The sequence below is a fragment of the Nylanderia fulva genome, unplaced genomic scaffold (assembly GCF_048542155.1).
Source record: "Nylanderia fulva isolate GAGA-0341 unplaced genomic scaffold, ASM4854215v1 Scaffold121, whole genome shotgun sequence".
Taxonomy (NCBI): Eukaryota; Metazoa; Arthropoda; class Insecta; order Hymenoptera; family Formicidae; genus Nylanderia; species Nylanderia fulva.
Genome location: NW_028189421.1, coordinates 116,860 through 135,269, shown reverse-complemented (window position 1 = coordinate 135,269; position 18,410 = coordinate 116,860). Strand labels below are relative to the sequence as shown.

The window sequence follows — 18,410 nt, the reverse complement described above, 5'->3', positions numbered from 1 at the left end:
ATCGAGTCCTGCCATCGTCGGTTTCTGCATGGCGGCGTCCAGATGACTCTCAGCTTACTTCGCCTTCGATTCTGGGTGCCACGTGGAAGGACCGTCGTCAAGCAGCAATTGCATCGGTGCGTCACTTGCACGCGCTGGCGAGCTGCTACTCCACAACCTCCTATGGGCAACCTTCCTCGTGACCGAGTGACGCCGACTCGGCCATTCCTGAGTACTGGCCTGGACTACGCGGGACCCATTTCTATCCGGACCAGCAAGGGGCGCGGACACCGCTCACAGAAGGGATACATCGCAGTCTTCATATGTTTCTGGTCAAAGGCTATCCACCTCGAGGTCGTCTCGGATTACAGCTCCGAGGCCTTCATCGCCGCTTTACGCCGCTTCGTCTCTCGCAGAGGTCTGTGCACGGACATCTACAGCGACTGCGGCACAACATTCATTGGCGCCGATCGCACGCTGCGTGAGCTCTTCAAGACGTCGACCTCCGAGGGCCATCACATCGCCCGCGCCGCCAACACTCAAGGGATCCGCTGGCACTTTAATCCGCCAGCGGCCCCTCACTTTGGTGGTCTTTGGAAGGCTGCCGTAAAATCCACGAAATTTCATCTCCGTCGAGTAATCGGCGAAACTACACTTACGTTTGAGGAGCTTAGTACACTCCTCACACAAATAGAGGCGTGTCTTAATTCTCGTCCGTTACAGGCTCTGTCAGACGATCCAGACGACACTTCGGCGCTCACACCAGGCCACTTCATCATCGGAGCACCGTTACTCGCGGTACCTGAGCCATCGCTGACGGGTCAATCAACCTCTACGCTGTCACGCTGGCGTCACCTGCAGCTGATGCGAGACCATTTTTGGCAGCGGTGGTCGGCTGAGTATGTGCACGGTCTCAACCCCCGCACCAAATGGTTCAAGGCCGAGTCCGTACCTTACGGGGACCTCTGCATCCTAAAAATTATAAAAGAGGAGCTCACACCCGGCTTACCAGCCTTATCGCTTTTCCACCGTGAACCGCATAACGCAAACCGCATACTTGTTAAACCGCTAAAATTTTGTTGACGACCGCCGCTTATTCCACACTTTGATTTTGATTACGTTCTCTTCTGTGAAATAATTAACATTTGTCATAAGTTGTTAAAGTGTATTCTGTCATTAATAGCGTTTTCGATTGGGGTGCACTGGCTGCACTGAATGTCAGGCGCGTGTTCGATTGGTAGTGCCAATGCGCACTTGGCTAGTGTTGCGTGTTCGTTTGAACGCACAACACGCGCATAGTGCGCACTCAGTGCGCACTAAGTGGCACGAGATATTTTGACGGTGCCAGTTCAGTGCACTGGATGCATGCAAGCAGTAGGGCATTCTTTTGGACGAAAATTCGACATAATGAGCAATTCGGATTTGGGTGTCCTTAATATTTTGGACACATTTTTGGAATCTTCTTCTAGTTCAAGCGAGCAAGAAGAAATAATTACAACTTTTCGAACTAGAAGAATAATTCCAAAAACTGTAAATTATGTAGAATGTGTGAAAAAAATGGATAATGACACCGTAAATGTTATATCTTTTTATATAAACATCGAACCTATACTTTTTTTTAAAATATAATTAATGTACTTAATGTAATAGCATTTTTATACTGAATAATAATAATTTTTATATTTGTCATAGTTTTGTAGGCACTTCAGAATGTGTCCAGAAACATGTGAGTAATTAATAGATGGTTTTCAGCAATCAGATTTTTTTCCAAAAAATGAAATGCATGGTGGTAGATCAGCAGTTTCTGCTGAAAAGCATATTTTATCTTTTTTGTGGTTAATACAGCAGAAAACAGTTCCTTTTAATAATTATAATTGTATAAAAATTGATATAATATATTTTACAGGTTTGCAGGAAACAAATCATCGATGCGAGACGTAGCAGATCGATTCGATACAGCTATTTCAACCTGCGAAACGATTTTATCAAGGGTTATGAATTATCTTTTAAGCGAAAGATGTTATAAAGTTTCCTAATAATGACGAAGAAAAAGATGAGCTAGCTTATTGTTTTTCAAAGGTTACATCTTAAATAAAAGAAAATTACTTCTAATTATTATTGAATTGTTATAAATTAAAATAATAAATAATTATTTCTTTTCAGATATCAGGTTTTCCAAATGTATTAGGATGTATTGATGGATCGTATATAAACATTCGAACTCCTAAGTATAAAATAAGATCTACTTACGCTAATCGACATGACAAAACGAGTCTTATATTACAAGGAATTTGTGATGATGAGAAGAGATTTATTGACGCCTTCACTGGAGTGGCTGGCAAACTTCACGATAGCAGGACATTCACATTATCCTTCATAAGCAAAAATATTAGTGGTATATGTCAAAATGGAAAGTATCACTTGTTAGGCGATAGTGCTTACCCAATAAGGGAATATCTTTTAACACCTTATAAAGATTATGGAAATCTTATTCGATCACAAAGAATATATAACAAAAAGCTTTGTGGAACTAGAGTGCTTATCGAAAATGCATTTGGCTTGTTAAAATCGCGATTTCGTCAGTTAATAGAATTACAATTTCACGATGTCAAAAAAATGTCAAAATTTATAATGGCATGTTGCGTATTGCATAATTTGTGTATTGATCTGAAGGATTCATTCGACATAGAATTAATAAACGAGCCCAATAATGATGAAATATTTAATATCGATGATCCCGAAGTTTTGGGTAAAATAAAAGCAAAAAGAAGAGGAGAGCAGAAGAGAAATGAAATATGCGAGTCATTTGATAATAGTTAATAGTAAATAGGTGATAGTTTTAAATTTAAAGGTTTTTAGATCATATGTACATTTGATTAAAAAACATGAATAAAAAATGAAACAATATCTATTACTTGTTAAATGTTTTAATGTTTATAGTTCTTGCATCTCATTATATCTCTTTTTTCCATTGCACTTACATTCTTATTCTAAATAACAAAAATAAAATAAAATTACAAAAATAAAATAAAATTCTTATTCTATTATTAATGTCTTAATTTGTGTAACAGTCTTAATTAAAATAAAATAATAATAATGAACACAAAACATGACAATATTAAGTTTGGTAGAATATTTGGAAATAATGCCGTTTACTCGGCTAACCCTGAAGGGGTTTACATATATATAAATGTATATTATTACTTATTCGTTGAAAGTGTTTGGAATGTTATATTATTCATTTTTCTTTTCGTAATATTTCTCACAAAATTGTTTAAACAACTCAAGTTTTTCTCGATGTCTTCGTTCTCTACCTTCTTCTTTCTTTTCATGTATTTCCTTCAAAGTGTCTTCGACACTTCGATTCTTATTAGAAATCTTCTTTTTCTTAGCATTTGTCTCTTTATCAGAAACGTTTTCTTTGGTTTCATTTCCAAGATTAGATAATATTCGTTTCTTGTTTACAACTAGATGTTTGGCGTCCATTAAAACCTATATTTATACACAAATAATGTTAAAATTACAAAATATAATTAAAAATTTATAAGATTGATTACATGATTTAAAATTAAAATTATACCTCAGGTTCTATGCTATCATCTAATCCTACAATTCCGGATAATTCATTTTCATAAGGAACAGTCATTTTACTCCGCCCTGTACTTTTGTTGTTATCGATTGCCTTCTTCTTTCGTTTCATAATGGTTTTATACCGATTTTCACATTGCAGGGATGTTTTGAACACACAAAAAATATTTTTTAAGTCCATTGCTATTTTCTCCCACATAGTTTTCTTTGTTTTAAATTGTTTCATCGGACCAATCATAACCATGTATTGACCATATTTATCTAGGAGAAATTTCGTTTCACCTTCACTCCATTCTGCCAAATCTTAAAATATTTATATTATTAGACCTTTATTGCATTGATAAATGTTTATTATAATTTATTTACCAATAATCACCAAGTTATCTGTCAGATAAAGTTATCTAGAGGTGAAGAAATTGGCCATAAGCAGCACAGTAAAAAATATTATTTGTTTATAATTTCCACAAAAAACAAATATTTACTTTTGCTATTATCAGTCTCGTCTACTTCTAAATTTTCTTGCGATTCCTGAACATTGCTACATCCAGCCTGGGATTCACAATTGTTAGTTTCTGGATCGGGATGATCGTAATTAATATGATTCAATATAGTCTTATATGATCCAACAATTCCACAGAAACTGCACGCGACATTTATTTTTTCCATTATGAAAATGTTTTCAATCTTAAATGAATAATATCAAATATTAGTAAAAACTCAAAGATTAGATTAAAATTTTTTTATTTGTGCCATTACATGTAATAATTTATTGCATGTAAGTGTGTACAATTATTGATAAATACGTGATATTCTTGATCATCTTCTATATTTAATTACATATAATAAAAATCATTACTTAACTGAACACAAGATGTCGAGGTTACTTTTTCGTTCTTCCCGGAATCTCAAGTGGCACTGAAAATTTCGGCGTGTTCTTTTTCATCTGCACTATTCAGTGCAACCCATGGAACTTGTCCAGTGTTCGTGTGAACTGAGTGCGCACTGGTGCGCACTAACTTTTTCCCAATCGAAAACGCTATAAGTGTTTGTTAAAATTAAACTCTTTAATACAAAAAAGGTGACTCATCCTTTGTGTTGCGCGATCCTCTCTCTCGCAGCGCGTTCGTGAACAATATTAGTATAATATATTACTGCAGTACAGTATAATACTAATAATAGCAATAAACATTTAAAAAACGTTAACATTTAGTAAATGTAACGTTAACATTTAAAAAATGTAACGCTGACATTTAAAAAATGTTGCGTTAACATTTAAAAAATGTAACGTTAACATTTAAAAAATGTAACGTTAACATTTAAAAAATGCAACGCTGACATTTAAAAAATGTTACGTTAACATTTTTTTAACGTTAAAATATAAAATTTTTAACACACCGACTGTGTAAATTTTACATTTTAATTTTGATAAAATCTTTAAACAACTACTTTAAAAAATGTAAAAATAACATTTTATTTTAATTAAATTTAACTTTATAAGTATGTTTATTTAACATAAACTTTATTTCCAGATAACATCTAAGTGTTACATTTTTGTGTAATTTTTTCACATATTACGTGTGTTATTTAATTACATATTTGTTTTCTGTTAAATTAACATTAAAATTAGAGTGGATAAATTGGGACATGTGAAATGTGTTAAATTTAACACAATTTTTTTTACTGTGTACCGCCACGGTGCTATACGGCAAGATCTCGCGCGCGTACGAGAATCTTCGGAAGCTCGGCGAGGCCAATATCACCCTCGGCGCGGTAGAGGCCCGGCTTCAAAATCTCGAGAAGCTGTGGGAGAAATTCGACGCAATTAATGACACGTTAGCCGATCGAGTTGACGAGATACGCCACGATGTCTACGCAAAGCAAGACATCCCTTCGTTGGGCGAGGAGGCTTACCTGCAGAACAAGGGCCTCATGCTAGACTTGAAGAGCTCTCTCCAGCTTCAACTGCAGGCCGCCAGCTCTACCTCGGTCGCGACAACGACGTCCGCTTCTCGGACAGCGCTGCCGAAAATCTAGCCGCCGACCTTTGCCGGAAAATACGAGGACTGGCCTTCATTCAGGGATCTTTTCCAATCGATCATCGGCCGGAACCAGGCAGCAAAACCTGTGGAGAAGCTGCATTATTTGAAGCTCTGCGTAAAGGGTGATGCTGACTTGCTAATTCGGAACCTCAGCACCACGGACGATAACTACGACATCGCCTGGAGGACGCTGAGTGATTATTACGAAAACAAGAGATTACTGACTCGTAATTATCTCAACAATTTTTTGACGTTGACCAAGATGAAGAGCAAATCCGCCGCTGAATTGAGAAAGCTTTTTCACGGAGTCAAAACTACGGTCAGCTCACTGAAGAGCATCGATCGACCAATAGACCGCACGGAGGACCTCTTCGTCCACCTAGTCGTCGAGCTCCTTGACAATCGCTCTAGGCGAGAATGGGAGAGTGACATAAGTCACACGACGAATCTGCCCTCCTACGCCGAGCTGGAGGCCTTTATAGAACGCCGACTTCATACATTGGAGGCGCTGTTTCCGGCCAGGAACGATAACGGCAGCCACAGCACTTCGAAGTCAACGCGGAGCCACCACGTGAAAAAACAAAACCCGAAAGAGAAGCCCAGGGGCCGGTGCTCTATCTGCCAGGCGGACCACTTTGTGATGTTTTGTGGCGACTACAAGGGCAAGACGGCGATGGCTTGCAAACAGCTCGTCAGCGAACACAAGCTCTGCTCGAACTGCCTTGGACGCCATCAATTTTCGGAGTGCGCGTCGAAGAAGACGTGTACAGCGTGTGACAGTCGACATCACTCCTCGCTTCACGACGCCTTCCGGGAAGCCGAGACCTCCACGACTTCACATGTGGCTCAAGGTACAGATTCTTCCTCCGCTATGGTGCTGCTCGCCACGGCTAGGGTCCACGTCCTCGACTGCCACGGATCTTGGCAGTCCGCTCGCGCCCTAATCGACCAGGGATCCGAATCATTCATCATCTCGGAACGATTAGCGCAGCGCCTACGATTACCTCGAATAGCAACCGCCGTGAGTGTCTATGAAGTCAGAGAAAAAAGGACCGGAGTAGCAAAGGGGAAGGTGAGACTTACCCTGCAGTCACGCCGCGGGGCGTCCACTTTTGTCAACGCTTTGGTGCTGCCGAAGTTGACATTGTTCTCCGGAGCATGCCGCAGCCGTATGAGATCCTAGACCCATCTGAAGGACCTGAAGCTCGCCGACCCGGAATTCAGCTCCTCGGACCCCGTCGACATCCTGCTGGGTGCCGACGTATATGGGACCATCATTCGCCAGGGCCTACAAAAGGGAGGTCCTCAGGAACCTGTAGCTCAACAAACCTCGTTGGGCTGGATCCTCTCGGGCACCGTTAGCTCGACGGCGCCCGGCCAACGTATTTCCACTCACCACTGCCAAATTGAGGAGGACATCACCAGTTTGGTGCGGCGGTTCTGGGAGCAGGAGGAAGTTCGTCGGCCATCTCCGATCCTCACCAAGGCTGAACTAGAGTGCGAAGAACACTACCGCCGTCATCATACTCGTTCTCCAGACGGCCGGTACATCGTGCGGTTGCCAACGATCGAGCCTCTCCCTGACCTGTCGGGGACTCGACGCGCCGCAAGTCGTGCTCTGCATTATATGGAGAAAAGATTCGAGAAAGAGAGCGACTTCAAAGGCATGTACGTTGAGTTTATGCAAAATTACAAGGACCTTAGCCATATGATGCCTGCGCCAGAGCCAGCTGAATCGCATCGAGGTGCCTGCTACCTGCCGCATCATGGTGTGTTGCGTCCAGACAGCACCTCCACAAAATTGAGGGTAGTCTTCAACGGCTCGAGCTTCTTGCCTAACGGAGACTCCCTCAACAAAAATCTCGCCACAGAACCGAATCTGCTTCCATCACTGGCCAACATCCTGCTGCGTTGGCGATGCCATCGCTTCGTCTTTGCTACCGATATCGAGAAGATGTATCGGCAGATCCTCGTGCATCCAGACGACCGAAGCCTGCAACGAATCCTATGGAGAGATAATTATAAAAACGACGTCCAAGAGTACTGGTTGTGCACCGTTACTTACGGGCTATCATGTGCTCCGTATCTGGCCATCCGTACCTTACGCCAACTCGCCGAGGACGAGGAGCATCGCTTTCCAAAAGGCGCCGACATCCTGCGGGGCGATGTCTATATGGACGACATCTTGTCCGGTGCCGAAAATCTAGAGGATGCCGAAGCAATGGTAAAACAGCTGACGAATATATGCACGGCGGGCGGGTGCACGCTCAAAAAATGGTCCACCAACGCCTCCTACCTGCTGAACCTCGTGGAACCGGACGCGCGCCTGCAACAAGAGGCCAGATGGTGGCTGCCCGGAGAGAGTCACTCCACTTTCGGACTTCGATGGCAACCGTGCGACGACCGCTTCACCTTCGCCACTCACCAGATCACTCTCTCGGCGGTCACTAAAAGATTGGTCCTCTCCTTGACGGCGAAATTGTTTGATCCACTCGGCTGGCTGTCTCCAACTACCGTGCTGGCCAAGATCAACATTCAAACTACCTGGCTACTGGGCCTTGACTGGGACGCGTCTCTGCCAACCGAGGAAACGAGGAAATGGCTGCGGTTCCAGGACAAGCTAGCGGCATTGGAAACTCTGGGTGTGCCTCGTTGGTTAGGAAGCGTAGCGGGCTCCCATCAGGAAATTCACGGGTTTGCCGATGCCTCCGAACGTGCCTATGCCGCCGCCCTCTACCTGCGAACCAAAACAAACGGAATTAGTAGAGTGACTCTGTTAGCTGCGAAGACCAAGGTAGCCCCGTTGAAGCAGGTATCCTTACCTCGTTTAGAGTTGTCGGCCGCCACTCTTCTCGCTTGACTGGTCGCCCACGTCGTCCCTCTTATTGGCGTAGAGAAGGCACCTTTACATCTGTGGTCGGATTCCATTGTGACTCTCGGCTGGATCCGGGGCCACCCCTCGTCCTGGGTCACCTACGTGGCTAACCGGGTGAGCGAGATCCAGACGCTGACTCCGGACGCTCACTGGCATCACGTCCCCGGCCGAGATAATCCCGCGGACTGCGCTTTCAGAGGACTCTACCCCAGCGAGTTAGTGGACTACTCACTCTGGTGGCAAGGTCCGTCGTGGCTGTCAGCCGGGAACCACCCTTGAACTGCCAACAGCGAGGAGCTTCCAGAGAATGACCTCCCAGAGAGGCGAGTCCGCGCCCACGTTGCCGCCATCGCCGAACTGAGGACCGAACCGGAGATGCTGCTCCGATACTCCTCGCTACAACAATTGCTCCGGATCACTGCGTGGTGCCGTCGCTGGTTGCTGATCCACTGTCAGCCCCATCTCGAGCACGGCCAGCCCAGCTTGATCAGCGCCGACGAGATCGAGGACGCTCGGATCTCCTGGTTGAAAATAATCCAGGCTGAAACATACCAAGAGAAACTTAGACACCTGAAAATTGGAAAGCCTCTGCCGTCGCAAAGCTCCCTGCTGAAGCTCAGTCCATTTCTGGACAGCGAGAGACTCCTACGCGTTGGCGGACGCCTGAAGCACGCTCAGCTGCAGTACGATGCCACGCATCCACCAATACTACCAAGCCAGTCAAATTACACTTGCCTCATCGTCGACGACCACCACAAGCGGACGCTGTACGGCGGCACCCAGCTGACCTTGTGCTCCCTTCGCCAGGAGTATTGGGTTCCTAGAGGTCGCTTGCTGGTGAAGAGCCGCATCAGCCAGTGCCTAAAATGCACGAGATGGCGGGCCGCCATCCCTCAGCCGCTAATGGAGGACCTTCCGGCACCACGAGTTACCAGGCCGGCCGTTCCTCCATACCGGCGTAAACTACGCCGGACCGGTTTGGATGCGAACAACCAGGGGCCGCGGACACAAGGCGACCAAAGGTTTTATCGTTGTCTTTGTTTGTTTAGCCTTCAGAGCAGTTCATCTCGACGCGGCCTCGGACTACTCCGCCGAAGTCTTCCTTGCCGCCTTGCGCCGGTTCGTCGCCAGGCGAGGAGTTTGCCACTCGCTGTATAGCGACTGCGGCACCAACTTCGTGGGTGTCGACAAACAGCTTGGGCAATTGTTCTCAGCCGCCAGTGCCGACGGACGCCGCATCGCAGCCCTCGCCGCCCAGGAAAAAATCCGGTGGCGCTGTAACCCGCCGGCTGCTCCTAACTTCGGCGGCTTGTGGGAAGCTGCTGTGAAAGCAATGAAACATCATCTTCGGCAAGTCATAGGTGAAACAACACTCACCTATGAGGAGATGGCAACTTTACTCGCCCAGATTGAGGCCTGCCTCAATTCCCGACCTCTGCAGCCGTTATCCGATGACCCGGAGGATTTAGCTACGCTCACACCCGGTCACTTCCTGGTCGGCTCCGCTCTCTACAATCCCGGAGCCGTCGCTCGAACTAGAGCCGGCGGCACGTCTGTCACGGTGGCAGCTCCTACAACAGATGAAGGACCATTTCTGGTCTCGGTGGGTCAGCGAATATTTACACACGCTGGCCCATCGGCCAAAATAGTCTCGAATTAATCAGGAGGCTCGCGTCGGTCGAATCTGCTTCGTGCGAAACGAGATAACCTCACCAACGCGGTGCGTCACGCGCGAACGCGTGAATAAGCGCGCGCCCCCATTCTCGAACCTCTAATTCGATTGCAGTATACTGCAAGGCGGGCGGAATGTTCGAAAATCGAACGTCAAAAAGGCTGAAAATGAAAGAAAAAAACAGTTAAACCATTGCATACAGATTCATGCAGTATTAGCATGCAACATGCATCATACAGATAATGTTAGATTATCTTGTAAATGCGTAATCTTACGTTATAATAAAAATAGCGCTCGGCTGCGAGAGTATACGGATACTCCGCGCCGTCGAAAAATAAGCGCTTAAATCTTTTAATATTAAATGTAAACACCGCGGTCGCGCGAGAGGAGATAAAAATTAGGCAGATAATAACAAAACGACTATTTTCCTGAAAATAAATAATTACAGAAAACGCTCTTTCGCCCTCAGCCGAATAATAAAATAAAGAAAAATTGTTCTCAAATATTCCAGAAATACGGGCCTATTTAAACCTCCTCTCTCGTGACCCCGGGGCTCTTTTCCGATTGCTTGTCGCGTCAAGAGTGTGCTTATACTTTACGAAAAAGATCGCTTGTCTCTTTCGTTTTTCACGTTTAATTACCGTTGCTTGCGGACATTCAGTAATTTATTTTCGACCCGGCTTTTCTCTCGTTTATTGCATTCATTTCTAATACGTTTGACTCGGCTATCTTTTGGTAAATTCTGTGCGGTTAAACAATTGTATTTTTTGTTAATAGCTTAAATATATTTTTGTTCACGTTACGCGTGTGTCAAGTGCTATGCTTCTCTGTCTTCTCGCTTCCGACCTTCCTATCCCGCTTTCCGTCGCGCACACAAGAGAAAAATATAGATCCAAAAGTCGCTGAATCGGGAATCGAACTCGAGACCTTTCGCTTGCCGGGCGACTGCTCTTTTAACTGAGCTATTCAGATCCTTTCGATTCTATACTTTTCTCTGCTATATGTAATAATGTTGATAAACAAACGCGTTTTTAAGCCAGCGTGTATAAATTAAGAGTTTAACAAGGCTCTGTAATATAAATATAAATTTAAAGATATAAGACAGGCAATAAGAGCCAACTCGCGGATGACAGTGCGTTATACTAACGAAATTTTTTCGTTAGGATTAAGTATCTGTGCACAAGGCACCAAATTTTACTTGGTCACGGCCAAGATTTAAAATATAAAATAATCTCATATTTGAGATTTAATTTCAATAACCCTTTCACCCCCCTTATTTCATATTTTAAATCTTGGCCGTGACTAAGTAAAATTTGGTGTCTTGTGCACAGATACTTAATCCTAACGAAAAATTTAGTTTCGTTAGGATAACGCACTGTCATCCGCGAGTTGGCTCTTATTGCCTGTCTTATATCTTTAAATTTATATTTATATTACAGAGCCTTGTTAAACTCTTAATTTATACACGCTGGCTTAAAAACGCGTTTGTTTATCAACATTATTACATATAGCAGAGAAAAATATAGAATCGAAAGGATCTGAATAGCTCAGTTGGAAGAGCAGTCACCCGGCAAGCGAAAGGTCTCGGGTTCGATTCCCGATTCAGCGACTTTCGGATCTATATTTTTCTCTTGCATTTACTTATTTCCGTAGGGGGGTGAAAGGGTTATTGAAATTAAATCTCAAATATGAGATTATTTCATATTTTAAATCTTGGCCGTGACCAAGTAAAATTTGGTGCCTTGTGCACAGATACTTAATCCTAACAAAAAATTTAGTTTCGTTAGGATAACGCACTGTCATCTGCGAGTTGGCTCTTATTGCCTGTCTTATATCTTTAAATTTATATTTATATTACAGAGCCTTGTTAAACTCTTAATTTTTTTAGTTATGGTTTTTATTCGTTCTGAGATAGTTGGAACATACGGTATTGTAAAGAAAAAATCTCGCTCTTTGTTCTGTTTAAAAATATTATTTTTTGTATTTAAATAGTCATTACTTAATATCGATTTTAGGCGTTTTTTAAACGTTGTAAAAATAAAATCTAACGGGTAGTTATTTGTGAGTAAAACTTCGATATTTCAAGATTCTTTTGATAGTACGAAGGATGAGTTAAGAGTATCGCTCTGTCTAATAAACCCATTATGATACCTCTTTTCTGATAAATCGGATGTTGGGAAAAAAAGTTTAAGTATCTGCCTAAAAAAGTTGGTTTGTGGAACCAATCATATGATATCCTGTTCTTTTTTAAATACAGAGTGTTCACGCTTGAACTTCGCGCTCGAGTCGCGGCCGTGTTGTAAAGAAAAAGATCGGGATCGTCGCCGAGTGGCACCACTTTTCTGGAGGCACCCGCTCAGCGCGTGATCGCAACGTGCGCGGAGCGAGCGCCGCGGTCTCAATCGGCGTGCCATGTGAGATTCGAGCGAACGGTAACTGTGTGTGCATGGCCTGCAATTTTGTCGAAAGTGCAATTTCCGAAATCGTCGTGCATATAGCAAACTATAGCGTGAAAGGTGGAGAACGCCCAGAATCGACGTGCGGGGGAGCGTAAGCCTGAACAAACCAGAAATTCAAGGAGGGCCTCCACGGAAGAAACGACGAAGAAGCACGCCGAACCGGCTATCACGTGCGGCCATCATCAGCTCCCACATGACATCTTCGAACCTGAAGCGAATCTCCGCGTTTTGGATTACGTGTTAAAGAGTTCTCAAATAAAGCTGAGTTTGTCAAACCGTCATTTATGCCTTCCTTCAGTGCCCCGTTCGGAGCACGTCCCGGCGTTCAAACGTTAAGCGCGGAGGCGCTCGGCTACGCCGTAACATAATTTGGTCCTTCGAGCCGGATTGATTGATATCACCCTGACGGCATTTCCTCAGAAGGATGTCGGACATCGTCGAGCGGCAGCAAACCTTGTGGCATTCCATCGCCAGAGCCCAGGACAACTTTAAGAAAATCGGCCGGAATAATTATACTCCGGCAAAAATTCGGTCGCGGATCACATCGGTTAAGGAGACCTGGACCTAGAGCCTGCAGTGCCACACAGTTATCATCAAGACCTATCCCAACGAGAAGGCGGAAGCGGAACGCCAAATGGATGATCACGAGGATATATATCGGGCCACGCTGGACTACATGAGCGAGTGCCTGGAGGAGCTGGACCCCCCCGCGAGTCTTAACAACTCGATCGCAAGTACATTTCCGCCAGCGGAACCGTCAGCGTTTCCGTTACAGCATTTACCCGCGATTATCTTACCCCAGTTCTCCGGGAAATTCGACAAATGGGAGACGTTCCGCTATCTCTTCCAGTTTTTAATTACTAAAAATAAAGAACTCTTCAATTTCAGTCGCATGCACTTTTTGGAGTCAAGTTTAACGGGTCAAGCCAGCGCCGCGATTTCGAACATTCCCATCACCGCGGATAATTTCGAAGTGGCATGGAATGCCTTGTCAAGTCGCTACGAGAACAAGCGCCGGCTAATCGAAATCCACGCCGACACCCTGTATAATCTCCCGACGATATTACGCGAGTCGGCGTCGGATTTGCACGCGCTCCGAGACAGAGCTGAGAAAGCGATTGCCGCGTTGAAGCGACTCGGCCGCTTACCCGAGGACATGTTGAACGACCTCTTAGTGTATTCCGTCTCTCGGAAGTTAGATCAAGCGACGCGAAAGGCCTGGAAGTTGAAATTGGGCGAGGTCAAGGACCCTCCCTCGTATCACAAATTAATCGAATTTATATCCGCACGAGCGCTGGCTCTCGACGAGTTAAAGCCGCTATCGGTAGCAAAATCAGGTCGGAATCAAAATGTCACAAACGCCACAGCGTCGACGGCATCGGAGCCTACCTGTTCACTTTGTCAAAAGCGTCATTTAATAAGTAAATGCTCAAAATTCATCGGGAAGAGCCCGAGTCAACGCCGCGAAGTAATCAATCAATACAAGCGATGCTTTAATTGTCTAAGTGACAAACACGCGGTCCATGCGTGTCAGAGTCAGTTCACTTGTCGCAAGTGTCAACGAAAACACCATACAATGCTGCACGTTGACTCGCTCTCTTCGCCGACGACGAATACAGCGACGATCGAATCCAATCAGAAATCTGCGCCCGGCGGTGCGGAACCCGTAGTCGCGTTTGCGTCCGTCTCGTTATCCGCTGGTCCACGACCCGTTTTGCTCGCGACAGCACAAGTGGTGCTTAGCTCCACGACAGGGCGAGAGCTGAGAGCGAGGGCCTTGCTCGATCAGGGATCGGAGGTCACTTTCGTGACCAAACGCATCGCGCGATTATTGCAATTACGGCGTGTTCGCACCTTAACCTCTATCTTAGCGGTGGGGGGCGCGTCCGCGGGAATTTGTCGACATGCAGCACAAATTAAAATCGCGGCGCGCGACGGCTCCGGCCCGTGTTCTCCACTCTCGCGTTCATTTTAAGGTCACTTACCAAGTACATTCCCCTGCAAGGCTCGATTAATGCAAATTGGAAGCATCTGGTTGACCTCAAGCTAGCGGACGAGGATCTAACTAGCTCGGAACCGATCGATATCATTATCGGGGCCGATCTATACAGCCGCATAATTTTAGAGGGAGTCCGCAAGGGACCCCTCGACCAGCCGGTCGCCCAGAATTCCCACTTAGGCTGGGTAATCTCCGGTCCGACAGTCGGCACAAGTTCTCCTACAAATCGAATTCTCGCGTTTCACTGTTCGCTCGAACAGGAACTTCGCTTATTCTGGGAGATCGAGGAAGCTCCTCAAATTTCCACGCCTTCTCCTGAAGAGAAGCAATGCAAGGAACATTTTCTCGCTACGCATTATCGCGCTCCCGACGGCCGGTATGTGGTTAGACTCCCGTTCCGGAGGATCGAGATCGGCGAGTCCCGCGCCAGCGCAGCGCAGATGCTCCGGGCGTTGACGCGTCGACTGACACTCAAGCCTGACTTGAACCGCGCGTATACCGACTTCTTATCAGAATATCAACGTCTAGGCCATATGGTACCAATAGCGCAGACGGAAACGGGCACTTCGCAATGCGTTTACCTCTCTCACCACCCGGTCATCCGCGAAACAAGCTCAACCACCCGTGTGCGCGTGGTCTTTAACGCTTCTCGCGACACGACCAACAGAGCTTTGTTGAACTCGCATCTCATAGCCGGCCCGAAATTACAAACGGATTTGTTCGCCGTCCTGTTGCGGTGGCGGCAACACCGGTATGCTTGCACGGCCGACATCGCTAAAATGTATCGGCAAATCCTCATCGATCCACGCGACCGGGATTACCAACGGATATTATGGACTAACCATGACTCCAGCTATGTGAACCTGGCACCCGACTTAAAGTAAATGGATATTTCAGGTACGCATTCGATTGTATTTCGTTTGTACCCGTTTGTACCGATTTTTATTTTGTTTGTACCCCTAAGGGTTGCAAGTTATTAAGGGTTGAAAAATCACCAGCACTCCACTTTGAGATATCGTAATTTTCGTGGTGCCATTCGATACAGTATCGTTTGTACCCGTTTGTACCGCTTTCCATTTCGTTTGTACCCCTAAGGGGGTGGAAATACGGGGTATTTAATATTCGCAAAAGGGGTAACTTTGTCAATTTCAAAGATATTCGAATTCTGCAAACGGGTGCTGTTTCCTAATTGTTTGTACCCGTTTGTACCGCTTTCCATTTCGTTTGTACCCCTAAGGGGGTGGAAATACGGGGTATTTAATATTCGCGAAAGGGGTAACTTTGTCAATTTTAAAGATATTCGAAATCTGTAAACAGGTGCTGCTTCCTAATCGTTTGTACCCGTTTGTACCGTTTTCCATTTTGTTTGTCCCACTAAGGAAGTTTGTTCAGCATTCCATATTTTTACCCCCGTGGGAATACAAACGAAATGGAAAGCGGTACAAACGGGTACAAACGATTAGGAAGCAGCACCCGTTTACAAATTTCGAATATCTTTAAAATTGACAAAGTTACCCCTTTCGCGAATATTAAATACCCCGTATTTCCACCCCCTTAGGGGTACAAACAAAATGGAAAGCGGTACAAACGGGTACAAACGATTAGGAAGCAGCACCCGTTTACAGATTTCGAATATCTTTAAAAATAGCAAAGTTACCCCTTTCGCGAACATTAAATACCCCATATTTCCACCCCCTTAAGGGTACAAACGAAATGGAAAGCGGTACAGACGGGTACAAACGATTAGGAAGCAGCACCCGTTTACAGATTTCGAATATCTTTAAAATTGACAAAGTTACCCCTTTCGCGAATATTAAATACCCCGTATTTCCACCCCCTTAGGGGTACAAACGAAATGGAAAGCGGTACAAACGGGTACAAACGATTACGAAGCAGCACCCGTTTACAGATTTCGAATATCTTTAAAAATAGCAAAGTTACCCCTTTCGCGAACATTAAATACCCCATATTTCCACCCCCTTAGGGGTACAAACGAAATGGAAAGCGGTACAAATGGGTACAAACGATACTGAATCGAACGGCACCACGAAAATTACGATATCTCAAAGTGAGGTGCTGGTGATTTTTCAACCCTTAATAACTTGCAACCCTTAGGGGTACAAACAAAATAAAAATCGGTACAAACGGGTACAAACGAGGTACAATCGAATGCGTACCTGAAATATCCATTTACTTTAAGTCGGGTGCCAGGTTCACATAGCTCATGACTCCGGCCCCGCACAGGATTATCAATTGACGACAGTCACCTACGGAACTGCGTCAGCCCCGTTCCTAGCTCTTCGTGTTCTCAAGCAATTGGCGAGCGACGAAGGGGAACAGTACCTCCTCGCCTCAACCAATCTGCAGGATCACATTTACGTGGACGATGTTATCTTCGGCGCCGAGGATATCCCTCTCCTCCGCTGCGCTCGAGATCAAGTTTGCGCGCTCTTACAGAAAGGCGGGTTCACCCTGAGGAAATGGGCCAGCAACTCCGCCGAGATGCTCACCGACATTCCGGCGGACGACCACGGGCTCGCGTGCAAGAAGGAACTTCAACCGGACGAAATGCTGAGCGTATTGGGAGTGAGCTGGAACCCAGCTCTTGACGTCTTCGAGTTTCACGTTTCTCTTCCTTAGAACGTCCCCCAAACAAAGCGCGAAGTTCTTTCGACCATCACGCGACTTTTTGACCCTCTGGGATGGATCGCGCCGGTTATTATTACCGCGAAAATTTTCGTGCAGAACTTGTGGCGACTCAAGTCCGGGTGGGATGACCGCATGCCCTCGGAACTCCTCGCAAAGTGGGAAACAAATTACAAGGCGCTTCCTGTCACGAGCGGCTTAAAGCTCCCGCGCTGGGTTGGTCGCGGGGCGGACACGGAGCAGGTCAAGCTGCACGGGTTCGCGGACGCCTCCGCGGAAGTCTACGCAGCGGTCGTCTACATGCGACTCACGACGGTGTCAGGCAACGTTACGATCGCGCTACTCGCAAGCAAGGCAAAGGTGGCTCCCGTGAAACCAATGAGCATCCCGCGCCTAGAATTGACAGCCGCCGTTTTGCTTTCACGATTGATAGAGTTTGTTTGGTCCGCCTTGAAGGCCAGCGCTGTCCCCTGCCATTGCTGGACAGACTCCACCCTCACGTTAGCGTGGGTGAGCCAGCACCCCTCGCGTTGGAAGACGTTTGTCGCTCACCGGGTCGCGTTAATTCAGTCCCAATTGCCGAACGTTGAATGGCACCATGTGCCGACCGAATCAAATCCAGCGGACTGCGCGTCGCGAGGCGTGCTGGAGGGCGCGATCGCGTCAAACAGCCTTTGGTGGCATGGGCCTCAGTGGCTGTAACTGGGAAAGGCGGAGTGGCCGTTGCGACCGTCGCACCCGACCTCGGAGGAGACGAAAGCACGACCTCTTGTAAGTCGTCTCGCGATGCCGCGAGCGAACTGGGAGCTGCACGCACGATTTTCTACGTGGCCGAAACTCATTTGAGTCACGGCATTCATTATGCGATTCTGTGATCGCTGCCGCCGTCGGGGAGGCTCGATCCGGGAAGACGTAATCCCGTCGATGGCACTCACCGCAAGCGAGTGTTGCGCTAAAACCTTTTGGCTCAAAGCTGTGCAGGCTGAGTTATTCCCCGCGGATCTAACACGGCTTCACGCCGGGCAACCTCTTAACTCGAAAAGTCAGATCTGGTCATTAAATCCGTTCCTTGATAACGAGGGAATAATTCGAGTCGGGGAGCGGTTAAAAAACGCGCCCCTTCCTTTCGAAACCAAGCATCCCGCGCTCTTGG

The 18,410-nt window shown here is 45.9% G+C and overlaps 5 protein-coding genes across 5 annotated transcripts; 4 read left to right on the top strand and 1 right to left on the bottom strand.

Moving 5' to 3' along the window:
- The first annotated feature begins 42 nt into the window (after positions 1–42).
- LOC146724658 (uncharacterized) lies at positions 43–1,062 on the top strand. The gene has a single exon (XM_085479528.1). The coding sequence runs from the start codon at positions 43–45 to the stop codon at positions 1,060–1,062; it is 1,020 nt and encodes a 339-aa protein (XP_085335654.1).
- Positions 1,063–3,213: 2,151 nt separating this feature from the next.
- Positions 3,214–3,625, bottom strand: LOC146724657 (uncharacterized). Its single transcript, XM_085479520.1, has 2 exons — positions 3,560–3,625; positions 3,214–3,471 (listed from the first exon to the last, which is right to left on the bottom strand). Exons 1-2 carry the CDS (start codon positions 3,623–3,625, stop codon positions 3,214–3,216), a joined length of 324 nt encoding a protein of 107 aa, XP_085335646.1.
- A 524-nt stretch (positions 3,626–4,149) lies between these two features.
- On the top strand, positions 4,150–8,466 carry LOC146724656 (uncharacterized). Its single transcript, XM_085479527.1, has 4 exons — positions 4,150–4,155; positions 5,278–5,553; positions 5,602–6,678; positions 6,790–8,466. The coding sequence occupies exons 1-4, from the start codon at positions 4,150–4,152 to the stop codon at positions 8,464–8,466; spliced, it is 3,036 nt and encodes a 1,011-aa protein (XP_085335653.1).
- An 8,158-nt stretch (positions 8,467–16,624) lies between these two features.
- On the top strand, positions 16,625–17,251 carry LOC146724655 (uncharacterized). Its single transcript, XM_085479526.1, has 2 exons — positions 16,625–16,679; positions 16,812–17,251. Exons 1-2 carry the CDS (start codon positions 16,625–16,627, stop codon positions 17,249–17,251), a joined length of 495 nt encoding a protein of 164 aa, XP_085335652.1.
- A 141-nt stretch (positions 17,252–17,392) lies between these two features.
- Positions 17,393–17,959, top strand: LOC146724654 (uncharacterized). The gene has a single exon (XM_085479525.1). It carries the CDS (start codon positions 17,393–17,395, stop codon positions 17,957–17,959), a length of 567 nt encoding a protein of 188 aa, XP_085335651.1.
- The last annotated feature ends 451 nt before the right edge of the window (positions 17,960–18,410 follow it).

Bases quoted from the DNA above. Each gene is read 5' to 3' on its own strand.
- LOC146724658 (XM_085479528.1), top strand. From the start codon at position 43: ATGACTCTCAGCTTACTTCGCCTTCGATTCTGGGTGCCACGTGGAAGG.
- LOC146724657 (XM_085479520.1), bottom strand. From the start codon at position 3,625: ATGACTGTTCCTTATGAAAATGAATTATCCGGAATTGTAGGATTAGAT. The intron at 3,472-3,559 runs GTATAATTTTAA...GTATAAATATAG, and splicing joins ATGATAGCATAGAACCTGAG to GTTTTAATGGACGCCAAACA.
- LOC146724656 (XM_085479527.1), top strand. The intron at 5,554-5,601 runs GTCGCGACAACG...CCGAAAATCTAG, and splicing joins AGGCCGCCAGCTCTACCTCG to CCGCCGACCTTTGCCGGAAA. The intron at 6,679-6,789 runs GTGAGACTTACC...ATGAGATCCTAG, and splicing joins CCGGAGTAGCAAAGGGGAAG to ACCCATCTGAAGGACCTGAA.
- LOC146724655 (XM_085479526.1), top strand. From the start codon at position 16,625: ATGGGTACAAACGATACTGAATCGAACGGCACCACGAAAATTACGATA. The intron at 16,680-16,811 runs GTGAGGTGCTGG...ATTTACTTTAAG, and splicing joins GAAAATTACGATATCTCAAA to TCGGGTGCCAGGTTCACATA.
- LOC146724654 (XM_085479525.1), top strand. From the start codon at position 17,393: ATGCCCTCGGAACTCCTCGCAAAGTGGGAAACAAATTACAAGGCGCTT.